At 39.1% G+C, this 18,018-nt stretch overlaps 1 protein-coding gene across 1 annotated transcript; it reads right to left on the bottom strand.

The window, feature by feature from the left end:
• Positions 1-7,459: 7,459 nt before the first annotated feature.
• On the bottom strand, positions 7,460-15,925 carry LOC311081139 (uncharacterized protein). The gene is made up of 5 exons (XM_084111551.1): positions 15,842-15,925; positions 9,253-10,578; positions 8,829-8,965; positions 8,576-8,691; positions 7,460-8,145 (listed from the first exon to the last, which is right to left on the bottom strand). Exons 2-5 carry the CDS (start codon positions 10,565-10,567, stop codon positions 8,019-8,021), a joined length of 1,695 nt encoding a protein of 564 aa, XP_083967677.1. The 5' UTR covers positions 10,568-10,578; positions 15,842-15,925; the 3' UTR covers positions 7,460-8,018.
• Positions 15,926-18,018: the final 2,093 nt, after the last annotated feature.

The raw sequence follows: 18,018 nt of genomic DNA, 5'->3' as shown, positions 1-18,018 counted from the left end.
TACAAACGTCTTGAAATACATGATCTGAACAATGTTTCGAGGTGTGGTAACTGTAGTATAAGCGGAATAATTGACTTCAGGCCGTTGAATTATTAGAAAAATAATGCACACCGAGGTGTAACGGCCACTCCGCTTCGCGTTGTGACCGCATTACCACCTCGGGTGTGCATTATTTTTCTAATAATTCAACGGCCTGTCGTCAATTATAAATTACGTATATAGTAGTTCTAGGAGGTATGAAATAAATAGTAGTTACTGATTCGCTCATAGTGAACTCTTGCATTCAACTGAGCGCTATAGATAGATTTCCGATGACGTCACATTTCTCCCGCAACTCCTTACGGCGCCATCTTGTGTGTCAAGTGGGTCAAGCGTTTGTGTTACGGAGCATGATAATATCCTGAATCGGCATTATTCTGAACATAAAAATCATACGATTATTCTCCGTTTGGCTGGAGTTAATGTTCAGTGCTGCTCTTGTGAACATTTAGAGGTTTTGTGCTCTGGAGATGTGACACTTTATCTAATCATTTCCAAGATGGGCTAGCTAAATGCGCTAACGTTAGCTCTCATCGGCTGTCAAATCGCTGTACCCAGGCGGCTACTATCGACACAGCCCTTGAGAGGTGTTGGCTGGGCAGAAGCACACTCTGACGATTGTCCACCTTCATCACTTTCTCTGTGGCCACATCAGCTGGTCGAGCCAGAGGCAGAGGCTACACCTGGAGCACATCGCTCCGTGCCTCTGCTCTCCATCTCTCTCCTAAGTTACACTAAATTAGTTCGGAGCGTTGTGTTGTTGTTGTTTTTTTACCCAGATGGTGTTGTCTTGACACTGAGTCTAAATGTACCATATAATAAGGGCTGTGCAGATATCAGCCGCCTGGCTACAGCGATGTGAACCGTCAATGCAGGGCTCCAGACTAACATTTCCACGAGGGAGAGAAAGCAAGACAGCGCTTAGTTTGGAGACGGTGAAGTCTTGTTTACATGTTCGCCTGGCTCCGAAGAGAGAGAGAGAGAGTGCGCGCGCGCGCGACCGGCTCTCTCTCTATCTGCTCGTTCTTTCAGTTAAACATGCACCCAGTTCATCTACATTACTCACCGATCAAATAAGACTTTAGCGGGACAAAAAATCACTTTGGCGGGCGCTAAAACAAGTTCAATGCAGGAGAATTCATGCGTGAATTTAACTGAGTAGTGTATGACCATGCACTCGCACAAATGCGACCACATAAAATTTTAACTCGCACATTCTAACAAAATAATTGTATGCTTCCAGAGACTTTCTTCTTCTTAATTCGTCAAAAGTGTACGCACTAACGGTGTGGATGAGATACTTGCCAATGTCCATTTCCTGAATATCGGGGTACACCGCAGAATTAGCCTACAGTCCTCTTTCGACATTGTGTAAGGATCCTTTCCATCGATATAACTCAATTTCACATCATATCTTGCCTTGCAAACATCGTCTAATGTGTCCCTGTAAATAACCTTCACCTTGTCGCCAGGTTTGGAGGAATTTGTCATCGTTATCTCAACACAAAAGAGTCAAAAATACTTTATATTAACTGGCTTTCTATTAATGCAGCACAGTGAATGAGCCGTGTCTCCCAGTGGCTTACTGACAGCTTTGACACACAACATGGCGGCGCGCCGCAGAGGATAATGGGTAATTCGAGAAACGGAAACCCATCTATTGCTAATTTGTTAATCAGGTTCTTGTTAGTTAATGTAATGTTAATATTGTGTCACTCCTTTGTTCCTCTGTAGTTATTCATTAATGACGGATCAGTATTCTAAAGTATTACCCAAAATAGTTTCAGTCTGATTTAATTTAGGGAACTAATTTCATTATAACTCTTGACTTGAGATCATCCACACATTAGACACTGTTTCACGGATATGGCAAGCAGATTTGATATTTATTGCTCTTTAATGCTCCATAATTGGATTTTGACAACTCACAATTTAAAGCTGCAGTCGGCAAGTCTGGCAGATTGAGTGGACTTAGCCAAAATTTTGAATGTTTACAACTCTCATGCCCCTCCCCACTACCAACGAGCACCCGCCCATCGTCAGTGCGTGAGTACCTGATTTTCTGTGAACGCGTCCGTCTCTTCAGCATCGATCAACACCATGGACTCGGAGGTAGGCTGCCCTGGCTAATCTATCCATAGATAGCAATAACCAAGGAATTGGAAGCTTGTTAGTAGATTTTCTCTCCGCCATCAGGCTTCATACAATCTTCAGGCGAACTTCAGGCGTGTCTTGTGCATGTGATATTGTAATGTGCGCGAGTGAGGGGGATCTGTGGCGTGTGCACGAACTGTGATTGACAGTCAGATCTCACACCCCCCTGCGCTGATTGGACCCGATGATCCGGGAGCGGTGGATTTTTGCAAACAAATAACACGCTCCAGGTGGAGTTAGAAGCTCGGGTTTTTTTCTAAAACCACCTTATTTATGTTGTTCTGTCGGATTATAGTGTCAATTTCACTGAATTTTATCAAAAAAATGTTGCCGGCGGCAGCTTTAAATGGTAAGAAAGATGATTCAAGATACCTGTAAAAACATCCTGACTAGTCAACAGTTTAAGTTATATGTAATGAAGTCAAATATCTTTAATTGCCTCATCACACACACTCAAAGAAAATTCAGTTTGAACTAGTCAGAATTACTTATCCATATACCTAAATTGTTTGTCCGTAATTAAATCTGCTGTGAATGATGTGCAATAGAGGTTGATGCCATTTTTTTAATCTTTCAAATTGAATCTCCAAAATAATGTAGAAACAACTTAGTATATTTTCAATATTTGTTTATTGGCATCTGTTTACTAAACACTATGAATGAAGGCCAGTATCACTGATACAGATCTCTATTACATGGATTTCATTCTCAATTTTTAATTTTAAGTGAACCTAAAACAATTTTCACATAAACCCATTGTAATAAATGTCATATTTAGCTGTGCCTTTAATTTATCAGGGCTCAATGATAAGTTTTTTTTCTTTTATTTTTTATAACCTGTACCTGCCCTGCTAAAATGCAAATTTCTTTTGTTGTTGTTGTTTTTGACCAATATTACCTTGTAAACAGATTTTCAGGTAGCTCTAACAGGTCTAACACTGTATTCACTGCATACATTATAAATTATATATAGATTCACCATTATTAAATATACAAAAGTGATTCAGTCAAGAGCAGTGAGTTAGTGATGGGCATTCCGGCTCTTTTTCGTGAGCCGGCTCGTTTGACTCAGCTCACTGAAAAGAGACTCACAAACGACTCTTTAAAAAATATATGTTTTAACTCGCTGAAAGTCCACCGCACAACTGTGCAATGTGAATATTCACATTTTTAATTGTCCATAACAACCCAAAAACTTGTCTGCTTGCCTTGCACTACTAATTAATGGGCAAAGTTATGACTGGCTATTTTTCTTACTATGTTTTTTTTATTTTTTATGTGGAAGTTATTGAGCTTGTAGAAGTTTAGCTCTTGCGTTCTTCTGAACATCTTGCGCTGCAATTGTCACAGGTTGACTAAGTATTTTGTTTGTTTTTGATCAGAGACATTTGGGCCTTACTGTGTGCAGTGTCATGTGTGATGGTGTTTACTGTGTGCATTAATATATTGACACTCTGAATTGTAGTGGTTATTTACTGTGCATGTGCATCAAATTTGTAGTGGGTTTTGTTATTTCTTAATCTGCCCTGCTTGACTCTTTATAGACACCTATTCATGGACAAACCTGGCAACCCGCTTCCTGTTTTATTACTATGCCCATATTTGGACTGTGCTTCCTCCCTGCTAATGTGACTTAATTAATTCATTAGAACTTGTCACCATGCTCCACCTTTCTGCCCATATTTGGACGACACTTCCTGTGATTTGAGTAACTTTATTATTGCCTCTGCATTGCTGCTGATAATGGCAATTAGTGACTAATTCTCTAACAGCTGGCCATGCCTAGTTTGAAGGAGATAAAAACTGGCTCTTTGGAACAGAGAGGGGTCTTGCCTGGTGGCTGCTGATCTGCTGCCATTTTCCATGCACTTCCCTGCTCTGCACATGAAGCCCAAGTTCCCAGTAGTGATGGGAAGTTCGGATCATTTTACTGACTCTCTCGTTCGATCTCGTTCATCAAAATGAACGAATCTTTATTTGAGTCATTTCGTTCATTTAAGTGGCTTTAAATGTTATACTTTTAACAGCCAAATTCCCCGAAAACATCCACCTACGCAGAAGAACCACCTACACACCCACCTGAAGAAATCATTATAATGCAGCCAAAGATAATTTACAGGGAACATAAATATTTAATTTACCTTCCGAGTCTTTGGTTCATTTGTCATGTGACGCACGCAATGAACGGATCGTTCGCGAACGACACATCACTAGTTCCCAGGCATCTCTGTTTGACCACCGGTATACTGCAGCTGGATTTTCTCAACGCTCTCTAATGTTGCCTAAAGGGCCGTAATTATATTTTATTACCACACATTGTGAATGTGTGTCCATTTTCTGTGGTGTTGGTGTTCATTGTGGTCGTTTGCTTTTAGCTTCAGCAATACCTATCTTATGGTTCCAGTGGCTGGCATTGTCCTGAAGACTGTGGCTATCCTCGAACCTCCCTCAACGCTCTCTGATCCTCAAACCTCCCTCAACGCTCTAATGCTGCCTGAAGGGCCGTAATTATATTTTATCGTACTACAGTGTAAGTGTGACCTGCTATCTGTGACGTTGGTGGTCATTCTTGGTGCTCTCTTCTAGCCTCTGGATTATCCATCTTGGGCTCCTGGGCCCAGTGTTGCTGTGAAGACTGCCTTGGTTACACCAGAATCTCCCTCAGCGTTTGCTGCCGAGAGTACCGTAACTTTCTCCTGTGGGTCGGACGTCTGCCGTGACCTTCTGGACGTGTTTGCTTGACTTTTTGGAGGGAGGACAGCTGGAGCGAATTTCCCCTACGTAACACTATTTCTAGTTAGTGCTTGCTGTCCCAATAAAGACTATTTGTTGTATCCACACATTGACTGTCTGTTTTGTTTCTGTGGCTGGGACCTGATTTATTTCATTTAACGTTGGTCAGTAGGTGACACAATTGCCCGATGTCATATCAGACCATAATCTGTCTCTCTTTTAAATGCCTATTCCACGAGTGGTAGTCTACGATTGGCTGTTTTAAAATATAACTAATATCATAACAAAATAACCCAGGCAGTCTCATCTACGAGACGTTTAGGCCTCCTCCAATACTGACAGCTGGGCTCATAGTTTGCAGGTTTGCTTAGTGGTAAACTTTTTTCGTTTGACTGATTCTACCGCCACCCGCCCGAATTTAATAAAAATATTATTTTTCGCCATGTCATCTGCCCGATCCGGGGTTTATCCGCATCTCTATTGTGTCAGTTGGCTCGGCCCTCCCTCAAGCAGTTTAATTGGTTGACATCGTGTGTATGATTGACAGGAACAGAATATGAGACTAATCAGACAGTCAAAACAAATGTGTGTGCACCTTTAGGCCTATATAATTATTGTTTTGTTGGTCTTTGAATTAGTCAATTATTTTAAATACAATTAAAATCATTCATTATTTCATTATTAGACTACATAATGATTTCATTTCTATAGGCTATATTTTTAAAAATAGAGTCGGCTCTCAGATATGCGAGCCAGCTCCTGACGTTCACCTACAAGAGGCGGCTCTTAGATCCGGCTCATTCGCAAACGACCCATCACTACAGTGAGTGATTTTCTCTTTATCTTTTGTTCTTTGTTTAACATTAAAGTGCCCCTATTATACTATTTTAAAGTTTCCTAATGTTGTTTTGGAGTCTCCTATAACAGGTTTACATGCATCAAAGGTCAAAAAACTGTTTCATTTTCTCATAATATACATTTGCACATCACCAGATTTTCAATGATTCTCAAACGACTCGTCAGATGAATCATTCTCTATAAATCCCTCCTTTCCATGAGCTACTCTGCTCTGATTGGCCAGACAGCTGTCTGTTGTTATATGTTTACCGCGTACTGCATGCATCGAAAACAAAAACTCCCATTGCCATAACAACGTCAGCTCTGCATGTCCTGAGGCTTCCTATACCGTAAACTAAAGACAGTAACGAACAATGACGTTGATTTTACCATTATGAATGTGAGCGCGAGTCCGAAAATGAAACACTGGAAGAACTAGTTATTCAGCCCGAACCTCCATCGCAAGGACGACTCGAGCAGGACGTTTCTCAGTGATACACTAACGTTACTCAGTTTGAGGTACATGAGATGTTGCAACTGTAATTCCTCAGCATCAGCATTAACAAGTGCATGTCCATCAACTGATTATTTTACTTGTACTAATTTATTTACCGAGTATTTTTCTCATATATTGCGGTGAAGACGTGGAAACTGTATCAATAACAGTGCATGTAAGTTATGCAATACATTAGCCGAACTCTAGAGTTAATGACTGATGTAACATAAACGTTGTTAAAACAAATCTTGCTCCATGCTTAATCTTTACTCAAACCAGTGAGATCGACAGACAATCTGCATTAATAGACACAGTTTTAGGTAATAGTGGCCCACAGCTGATTAGCAGAAGTATTTCAGTTAGACAGTAATAATGTGAGTTAGCCAGATAGCTGGAGACCTACACAATATAAAACTCAAAACTAAGTATTTTGAACACCATCTTTCAAAAGCAAGCGGTTTGCGAATCTTGCATTGAACTCTGAGATTTGAGAAGCAGTCGTCAGTAAAATAAAGGGAACACAGCAAAAGTTTAGGATTATACTGCTGTGGTATCATGGTAACGATGAATTTTAACCACTGATTCTTCACATGCTCGTCCTTGGGCAGTGAAAAAAAACTGGCTTTACCTTCACATTGTAGAGTGTTTGGGGTTTCAAGTTTTCCTTGGTGTCTGCGCACGCAATAAGTGGGCAGGCAATATGCTAATGTTTCGTCTTGACGTCACAACGAAACGGCTTATGACTCGTTTGAAAAACAATTCATTTCATTGACTCAGAGTTGACTCTTACTTTTGAAAGACAACAACTTTATATACGGTGCACTTTCAGATTTAAAACTTCGCAGGATGTTTACATTTACTTAGAGCTATGTTACACACTACATGAAAGGTCATTTTCAAAAATTCATAATAGGGGCCCTTTAATAACAGGCAGCAGTAGGTTTATTAGGCTGCTGTCACTTTAAGACCTGTCCCACATGACCCGGATCTGACGCACATCACATTTTCTCAACTCTTAGCGTGTATTTAACATTTTTTAACTCATTTAAGACTATGTTTATGAGTATACTCAACAAAACGGGCATTTGACAATTTTGTGTTTGTCTTGTCAATGCAAGCGTGAAAAAGAACTCTATGCAGCTCATTAGATTATTTATGGCAACATTATTTTAAATTACCCATGGACCATCATCAAGTAAATAGTTGCATCATACGCATTTTATTCTCTCGATTTAAACACATGTACAATGTCAACAACAAAATATTTAACCCACAACCATTATTTTGGCCTGTAACACTGACGCAGACATCCAATGTGAATTTATTAACATTCATTGAAGCATTTATTTGTCATTGAAATTTGCACACTGTCAAATTTTACATCATGATGGCAGCAAAGCAGAGTTCATAGTAACTGTGCAGAGAACATTGGATTTTACTTCAAATGTACATAACATCCTGTAGGTGGAAATGTACTCCACTCGCTCACTCATGAAATTTTAATGTCTAATACTTTTTAGAACTCTTTTTAATCCTTAAAAGATCCCACTGCAAAACAACTGAATAAAATTATGAACAACAACCATATGCGTTTGTAGCACTTGCATAAATGTTTTGCGAGAGTTGGCTACTCCTTTCCATCTGTGTGTGTAGGTTCAGTCTGTCTTTCGAAAGATGAATACAGCACCTCCACCAATCCAAAGGTTAAAATTTAACTAGAGAACTTAAGCACTGAAGAGTGAATCACGGTGAAGTGTCTTCAGAGACATGGTTGTGGAACCAGAGCATAGAAACTTCCATCTCTAGTACCTCCATTCCTGGGAATATGGCACATAAAGCCATTTCGCGTGTTGAAAAGCTTCCCTACAAGCCCATCACTCTTTACACTGTTGGGTGACAAAGAGCACATTAGAACACCAGCAGAGACGTGCACAACGTGACAATTCGTGAGCTTAGAATTATAAGGTTCTATCTCCGTTTAGGTTAGTTCTGAGATATTGAGCATCAAAGTTTTTACATCCCAGCTGGCAATGGAGAGATGGAACCTTTTTATTTTATTAATAACTACTAACAACATATTTTTTTACAAAAATAACACCACACAGGCATTAATAAACACCTAATGGATCAGATTATGTCAAAAACTCAATTTCGACCAAAAGTGGAGATAGAACCTTATAATTCTAAGCTCACGAATTATTGTAATCTCAATAAGATGTGTCATTTCTGAGATGGATTCAATTATTTTTCAGTTATCATAAAGATTTACTTTTCTTCAGATTGAGAATTATGAATTGCATTTGTATTGGCACTAACCTACACACGTAGTATTTGACTCCTGGAAACCTCTTTGATTCATCATACGAGACCATGTTCCCTTGTTCCCCATCCACCCATATCCAACCACGTCCTCCACACGGATCAACCAGAACCTGCAGATTATTAATACAGTCATTTCTGAAGAAATAGGAGAGGCGTTATCTCCTCGACTACAGTCTGTTAACTGTCCTGCGTGTAATTGTTATCCGTAGTGTTTTAAATATAAATATAATGTACTGCACTGAGTTACCTCATAGCTACTGGCCTGATTACTTTTCCCATCATATTCAAAGTTGCAGCTTTGAGAATTTACATATCCACTGTGCCACCCACCGTCTGGTCCGATCGCTTTGCACACTGCAAGTTGGGTTTTAGAACGAACAGCATCTGTAAAAAAACAAGGATTTCTGGGTTAATCAAAGTTTTTTGTAGCTTGAAGATATAAGGCTGTTGTCTTAGATGAGCAAAAAGATGAAGTGCACAACAACTTTAGTTTTCCGTGCTTATCAGTCCATTGCATTGTAATTCCATTATATAATTTTATAATTCCATTACATGGGATCAAATACAGAATTGAACTGTAAGAAGAAGCTCAGTCATAAAAATCTTCAAGCACATTCAGATTAAGAATCAGCCTAATCTAATGTGAGTGTAGAGTAAAAGAGTTTTCATACTGCTGGGCACATCTCTGGTCTGAACCCACTGGAGGTCCTGACTCTTGCAGCCACTGTATGGGTCTCCTTTCCATGGGCTCTCACAGGTGCAGCTACTGCCGTGATTGGAGGAGGACGAGCATTTGGCGTTCACTCCACAGGGTTTGACCTGACATGTGTCACGACATGTGCCAAAGGCTCCAGTGCAGACCTCATTGTCCTTACAAACGCTGTTTTGTGTGCAGTTGTTACACTGGTGTGGTATGAAGGAAGGACAGGGCGGTTGTGAGCATTTGTACTCAGATGGCTCAGGGTGTGTGGCGGAGCCCCAGCCAGATGAACATGTGGCCTTGCAGACAGTGGCTCCACCTTCAGATCTGCACTCGACTCTCCCGTTCACCTGCTCCTCGTAGCACACAGGTGAGGCACTCCACTGTCCGCCAGAGCACACCACGATCTCGGGGAAAGGCTTGTGTGATCCACCACATTTCAGTTTCACCTGCTGCTGGGCTGTGCTGTGGTAGAGCTTCTCGCAGTGGCTGTTCTGAAGATCCCCGGCCTTTAGAGGGCCACATCCATTTTTACTGAAGAGTCTCCACTGCTGTGAGACATAATCCTGGAAAATCTTCTTGAGTAAATCAATATTCTCTGATTTTCCAGTGACCAGTAGATATTTCGACCAAGCTAAAACAGCTTCCTTTTCAAGAGCAAACATGTAGCGCACAAAATAATCAATCTGATCACTGTAGTATTTTGTGCACTCTACTGGCTCTCCAGACTGACTTTGTGAGTCTTGGACCAGTGACTTGCGAAAAATATCCAGAATGTTGTGTTTGTCTCCAAATCCAGTGCCCATCATCATGTGGTGAAAGTCTGTGAGATAAAGTTGGAAAGAGCTTCCCCCTGTGAACTCAGCTCCAACTTCAGAAACATAGTGGCGTTGGGTTATTGTACCGTTTTTAAGTTGTGTATGCAGTGTGCTGATGTTTCGAAACTTCTCAGTCACATTGCTGTATTTCACAAAGATTTGTGTCCACTGGATGTCATGTCGAACAGACTCAACTATTTCTTTAGTGAAGTCCTTCAGCTCCTTCACACTGAAATAAATTGCTGTCAGATCAGGGACTGGTTTATAGACCATACCATTGATTTTATCTTCAAAATCTGTATAGTCAATAATACATGCTGGACCGCGGAACATCTTATGACACTCGCAGAACACTTGTGTGGTGTCCTGGATGGGTTTACAGTCTCCCTGCTTACAATTCACATCTGAGCCGAAACAGCTGTATTGAAGCAGATAAAGGACAGTGAGGATCATCTTGACAGTAGCCATGACAGCTTAACCTGTTCAAAAATGAAAGCATTAAAAGTATTATTAGAAGCATTGAACATGTGGCCTAGTGTCACTTGATTCACAATCTGCTTATAATGTCACACACTGTCTGTTCTTTGCTGTTAAAGTTGCACTACTGAAGATTTATTTTATTGAACCAGTGCATTAAAAAATCTTTTCTTAATTTACTGCAAAACAGACATAAATCATTATCATCATAACCCGTATAACACATTATGTACTAGATAATATCTACAGTTAGTGTAATGTTTGCTTCCCTTACTGAGTCTGCTTCTGCCCAGTGTTTTTTTCTTTTTCTTTACATAAATATCTTAATGGATCTGCCTATATTGTAATATTGCAGTAGAGGAGCAAATGAGATTTGAGCCAACTGTGCAGCATCTTCATTCAAGGAGTAATCCAAGGCAAAAACAGCATAGACTTACTCAATACCAGACAATGAACTGAGGAAACTAAGGGCCATAACACAAAGGTAAAAGAGAAACTAAACAAGACTCAGGTGAACATAATGTTAGTGTTGTGTTTCTGTTTAGTTTGTTTTTTCATTGGACTTGTCTTTCCATCATTATCAGTTCAGTTAATTCACCTGTGTCTAGTTAATTATCTGTTCCACCTGTGTTTCTGTAATTAGTGTTCATCAGTGTCTGTATTTAGTTCTCTCAGTTCAGTTAGTCCTTGTCCGTTCTCGTCTATGGTTAGTCATAGACAGAGTCATAGTCATAGTCATAGTCACGTCACGTCGTGTTTGGTGTATGTGAACCTTCTGCTTGTATGTGCCTATCAGAGTGAGTTAGTAAAACGTATGTATTGGAGCCATTGGCCTCTTTGTCTTCTTCGACCTACACCACACCCTGACACATAACTGGTAACCATAGAAACAAACAAGAACAGACCAGACACCATGGAAACCAGTCAAACAGTAACTACAGAAGGAATGGGAAAACAGAAAGATCAGGATGGACATAACATCAAAATAAGAGTCCTAAACCAAAAACCAAGACAGGATTTACCATTAGGGCAACTGGTCACTTGCCCAGGGGCACAGGACATCTAAAGGGCCCTGGGCACCGTCAAATATTATGTTAGATCACGTTTTAAACGCAGTCCTCACTTTCCTAATTATATACAGATTTTTGCAACCCGTTCGATCAAAATACTGTTAAATCACGTCAAAAACAGTCTGTAGCTTCCTGCGCAGCGAGCAAGGGCGAGCTGTCACGTCGACTCACGTGACTTGACGCTCTGAAATTTGAAATTAGTGGGAAGATGGAGAAGCAGTTAAGCGGGAGCGCTAAAAGAAAATTAAAAAGAGAAAATTTAAATTAGTCTACAATTTGAAACATGTTCCAAAAATAGCCAAATTTTTTACTTCAAATCAGTGCTCTCTGAGAAAAGGTGATAATGCTGAAATCCCTCCTTCACCTGTGGCCGTGGAAACAGCTAACGTTAACGTTAGTGCTAGCAGTCAGGCTACCACCAGTGTTGAAGCTAGCAGTGAGACATGGAGAACAACCAAGAGCAAGAGTTTAAAGACTCCTTGACGCGATTGCAACGCAAAGTTGATTCTGCACTAATTTGATCTAGTTATATATACAGGAATGATAATAAACCGGTTAACCATTAACCAATCGTAAGAACTATCGTTTGCTGCATGCTTAAAAAATACACTAAAAATATTCCACAATAAATTTGCCACAAATTTCCACATTTGGATCCCTCATCTCTGCCTGCCGTTTTTGATTCCTCCGTCCCGTGACACTTTCAACATTCGCCATGTATTTGGATGGTAAACTATTCTTTATTATAGGCTTTGTACTTCACTTACGTTCCAGTATCGACAGAAAAAAACATCCTCTTCACATGCGCAAAAATGTGCTTGGAAACATCACAGTGGAACGGTGCTTGCGCTGAATGGTACGAATTGTAAGGGAACAGTGGAAAGAGTTATTCACATATAGTCTGGAACAGGGTGGGAATTATGTAATTTTAGGGGCAAGGCCATTTGGCCTCCACCTTTTTTTTTTTTTTTTTGGGGGCACCAAGGCCATATGACAGGGCACAAAGGCCATCATACAATTCGATGGTTTTCCCATTCAGATTGATAGCATAACATCCTAATTTGGAATAAGACATGGATTATGACTTTTTTAATAAAAAAAAAACATTTTTTAATGAGAGAGAGAGAGAGAGAGCGCCATTACATCCAGAAGGTATACACCCTCACACAACAATAGAAACAACATAAATGCCAATAAAAGCATTCAGAAACACCACAAATGCCAATAAATTAATAATTTCCTGCATTGTCGAACGCTCTTCTTCATGTGTTTCAAATATGGACTATAATGTTCAGTAGAGCGCCCTCAGGCTGCTGGTATGAATTGAAAACACAGCACATCAGTATACAGCGCTCATAATGATTACATCGACGCATTTGGCTATAAATTCAATAAAATATTATTCCTGTCAATAGAAATCTGATGTAAACTGAGAATATATCAATATTTCTCCAAATCTGCACACTTTTGAGCTAAAAGCCGTGAGGGACGTTGTTTTGTGAATCGCTTTCATGATGACAGCACAGGAGTTTTTTATGAATGGGAGCGTCTGACGCTCATAATTCATATTAAAGGTATCGACTCATTTTTGCATTTCATAACTCCTGACACAAATTAAGACATAACTGTCAATATAAATTTCTCAGAATACAATAGTGGTCAAATACTGAAACGTGAGTCTTATATCTTTTTAATGATGTAAGTTATAGTTTGTCAAGGTAATAACATTAAATCTTATAGTAACTTTGAACTATAAAAAAAAAAAACGCTTCAGTGCGCCGACGCCGTTACCTCTGGAACCTTGCATAGGGCCCTTTTCTGAAAAGGGCACTTATCTACTAGCAAATAGATTTTGATATTTTTAGGTCAAACCGTTCTTGTCTGTCAGTCATATCATTGCAGGTCTATGGTCACGGTCTCAAAGAGCATCCACAGAGTCCAAATTAAAACAATTCCCCATCGTCCAAATTAAACAATTCCCCATCGTAAGTACACATTGATGGCCTAAGACACGAAACGAGCGGTTTATGTGAGAAAACGAACAGTATTTATATCGTTTTTACCTCTTGTAACACAGCGACGTCCAAGTGATCTGAGGGCGCGCGCGCTTCCTGCTGTGTGACGTGTGCGCAGACTGGTGCATAGATAGACATATAGATTTCGCCTTTGCTACGGCAGTTCATGAACGAATGCCGTAGCCAAGGCGAAATCTAGTGTATATATCTATGCACCAGTGTCGACAACAGAGTGTCGTTCTTCTGTTGGTGCTGACGTTACATGCTTCTTGCACTGCTGTTTTGATGCGTGAGATCATCGATGTGATTATGACACTGCACCTGCGCGAATCCACAAACTAATTGAAGTTCAGAGACTACTTGGGTGGAACTTGGACAGGGCCAGGGCACACAGGCCACTGTGGCCGTACGATGATTTTTTTTTCACAGGGCATGAAGGCCAAAGTGTAGGGCAACGGCGGCCATGGCCGCGTGGCCGCGGTATAATTCCCACCCTGGTCTGGAATGCCAGTGTGTTGTTAGACTCACCTTTTAAAGCAAAGATAGGCCATTAGGCCTAATAATTAAAAAGTCTGTGTGTTTATGAGTTCAGTCTTGAAAGGAGGCCAGTTGTAAGGCCCATTTGTTAAAATAATAAGAATCGTAGTGCATCAACATTAAATGTTGATATAGTTGATTATGACCCAATAAACATGATCTTGACTTTGAACTACATGCAACAGTGTAGCCAATGGTTTACTTTTACTCCATACACACTCATTGCCTGCTTCATGGCTGGTGATAATTTCACATTTTAGAAATAATCTCTGGTTTTAAGTTAAGGCTTCCCTAGCTGTCTGCTTTATTTCACTGTTGCAGTCAAAAGATAATTGAATGGCTATATTGAAACATTTAATAATTACTCTGTTGCCACCAAGTTCTTGAGTCTTGTTGCCCAGGGCACAGGAAATTGTTAATCCGGCCCTGCGTGTCAGATATGTTGTTGGAGTTCAATCTTGATGAATCTTAAAAGGTGTCGAAAAACAAATCCATTTTAATCGAGTGATTTAATCCAAGTGATTGCTTTGGACAGATTTAATTTTATTAATTTATTTGATTATTCAATTAGGCCAACTTAACAACCTGAAAAGCACTTTATTATTAATTGATATTTATTGCATTATTTTTTATTATTATTATTATTTGTTCTTATTTTATTACTAACTGATTACTTGTCTTTAGTAACAACAATTGAAATTTATATTAGTTAGGCTAGAAGTTTTTGCTCTGATATCAAAATTGGAATTGAGAAATATGAAATTTCACTGGTATCTAAAATTTGGTGTCATAAACCCTGTTCGAACAGGGCTAGTTTTAAGTTAAACATTTAAGTTATAATTCTTATCACTGGGCGTCTGTGATTTCATTTAGAGATTAAGACGGGACTAACAACTCAGTGTTTATTACACAGGTGGGTGTTTGTTTTCTAGATTTGGCCATTACAGAAGGTAATCTATGACGTATAGGTCTTAAGTTATTTATTGATATAATTTTAATTTATTCTAAAAACCCTATCTAAGTAAACTTCACGAGTTTAGAGAAGTGGCTATATTCATAATAAACCCACATAAGTGAGCAGAAAAATCTTGACAAGCATCTTACTCTTAATACACTGATATTAAAATGGTAGCTCAGGTAGGTCAAAAAAGCATTAGGATAATACAACATCAGCAATCAGAGACATTTGCATTCAGACGGGATTAGATTTCTCAGAGGACCGTCTAGTTTGCCAAAAATTTTTTTACAGAGGTTGTGTGAGAAAAACCCTTGGCAGATTCAGATGGGATTAAAATCACAAAGAACTTATGTGAAACAAGATTTTTTATTTATTTCCTTTTTTTTTATGGTGGGGGGCCAGTGAAAATTTTGGCAGCGCAAGTCAAAATGTGAACCATTGGCACAAACGGACCAGTAAAAATTAATCCTTAACATTAAGCTTTGCAAGTACTTGGATGTCTATAAAATAAAATACACTAAAATTTTGTCACAGGATCAGATGTAAAAACAATGACTACTAGACCACTAACTACCAGATTGCTGCAACATAAATGTTACTGAAAAGCTTTGAGCAACTGATCATTTTAAGAAAAAGGAATGATGTTGAGATACAAGAGAAAAACAATAAAACAGCAGAAACTCACCAGAAAACACGATCATACAGGTACAAAACCAGACAAAGACCAGAACCAACACTGGACTATTTATACAAAAGATAATGAATCACATGACAATAAAAAGAGGAAGACGAGGTTTAAAACAAAGCTTGATAATAGAGTTTGTGAAAGCATGAAACAGACACAATGACCTCTAGTGGTCATCTGGAATTCATGGCAGTAATTAAAATTCTAACTTCAACTTGCATATTCCTCAGTCTTTGACAGATAACACCGTCACCCATGGCTGCTGATTTCTGGGACAAGATTTGAGGTGTCAGAACATTTAATAAAGCTTTAAATTTTGCTCCACTTGGCCTTTCCTGATTGTGAACAAGCCATAGCTCTAACAAATATTAAAACAATGCATCTACACCAGACACTATCGGTGCGACGCGACAAATCCATTATGGTAAACTGCTGCCCCGTTCTATTTCGATTTCAGCGCTCTGACACAAAGGACAAATGGGTTTGCAACGTTTGCTTTATCCACGTCCAGTAGATGGTCTCTGTTGTGGCGCGGTCATCGTGGTGAAAAGTTAAGAAAATATGACGAGTCATATCCCGCCCTCAGTTTCACCAGTACAACACTGGGTAATGAAGAGAGAAACACAGTGTTGCCTGCCTCAAAATATTAGCCTCTGACAATATGAAGTGAAAATTTAAGAGGGCAAGCAGTATTATATTAATTATTTCAAATAAATCCTATAGAAATTTGCAAATCAAGGTCATGTCTGAGAGTAGCTTTATGTGGCTAGAATCCTCAAAAAAAAGTTGCATTGATAATAATAATAATCAGCATACTAGAATGATTTCTGGAGGATCATGTTCCACTGAAGACTGGAGTAATGATGCTGAAGATGACGAGACTCTGCATCATCAACTTCATCTTTGCAGCAGACACTGACTCGGAAAACACGTTTATTAATAAACAATTAAAATGTCTCCTTGATATTTTTTCAGACACAATCATAACTTTTGTCTGTGCTTTGTTGCCAGGTTTATGCACAGCCCCGCAGTATATATTTAAATAATTAAATTAAATATACGTGATATAAACGTGCAATTAGTCGAATAATGACTTAAATGAACAACTACTAGTGAACTAGAGAAATCTTTAGTCAGGGACAGCCCTAAAATATTGCTTATGTTCCCATCTTTGATATGCTCAAAAATATCCTGCAGCCATGAGGATGTATGAGACTCTATACAGACATAAAACACTCGGCCTAGAGCCTAGAGATGTGCATGTGCTGAGGGAACACAACGATGAGAAACATGCATTATCCAGGTGCATGACGTCTGCTCTTCTATGAAGATGATTTCATAATGGTTAATCGTCTTAGTTCTACTAGAAAGACCCGGGAGGCAAAATAATGTAACAAGTATGCATTTATTAACAGCCCAGCAAAAGCAAGTATTATGATATAAGTTATTTGATGTAGCTCGCAGTCCGAGGGTAACGGATTCTGCATTTCCAGCCTGAAGACAAAAGCAGGGGTGCAGCCGACCCTCTGGGAGGTATGAGGTATGGACCATCCTGGTGGTGGTGGGGAGGATGGAGGGGAATGTAGGCGTCAGTATCTGCGAACTCAGACATATGTAAGTACCGATCTTTTATACTACAAGTATTAGAGCACGATTGGATAGATGAGAAGGTAATAAGTGACATAACAATTGAATCTTCCCAGCAGAACTTATGCTAAAATTTCATTTTTAACAGAAATAAACACAAACTCTGTGCCATCTACTATACTGTTGGTAATGTAGATTTAAAATAAAGGTCTCAGATAAAGGATATTCACATGATAATTATTTCTTTAAGCAGCATATGGACATTATTATTATTATTCTAAAACTTTTATTCACATGGTTGCTGGATTTAGCATATCCTTTAACCTATTAGCCAGCAGAAATGAAAAATGCCCAGAAATGACATACCCAAACTAAAACAGTTACAGTTCATGAACCCTTTGCACTAAAAGCACAAGTATGATCTCATTTGAAAGCTGACACTCGGCAGTTTATTGTAAATTCAGAATTAATTATTGTCATAATGAACAAAATTGTTATAAATAGCTTAAAAGTTTTGTAAAGTTATTAGACATTTATTTTTATGAAATATCCTCATGAAAATAAAATTGAAGTTGGCATTGTATCAATCT

Source organism: Abramis brama, assembly GCF_963993115.1.
Source record: "Abramis brama genome assembly, chromosome: 4".
Lineage (NCBI taxonomy): Eukaryota > Metazoa > Chordata > Actinopteri > Cypriniformes > Leuciscidae > Abramis > Abramis brama.
The sequence above is the reverse complement of the archived record's forward strand: the minus strand, read 5'-3'. Positions and strand labels throughout refer to the sequence as shown.

Coding starts and splice junctions, on each gene's coding strand:
- LOC311081139 (XM_084111551.1), bottom strand. CDS start 10,567: ATGGCTACTGTCAAGATGATCCTCACTGTCCTTTATCTGCTTCAATAC. Junction 8,966..9,252: donor GACCAGAGATGTGCCCAGCA/GTATGAAAACTC, acceptor GTTTTTTTACAG/ATGCTGTTCGTTCTAAAACC. Junction 8,692..8,828: donor ATCAGGCCAGTAGCTATGAG/GTAACTCAGTGC, acceptor AATAATCTGCAG/GTTCTGGTTGATCCGTGTGG.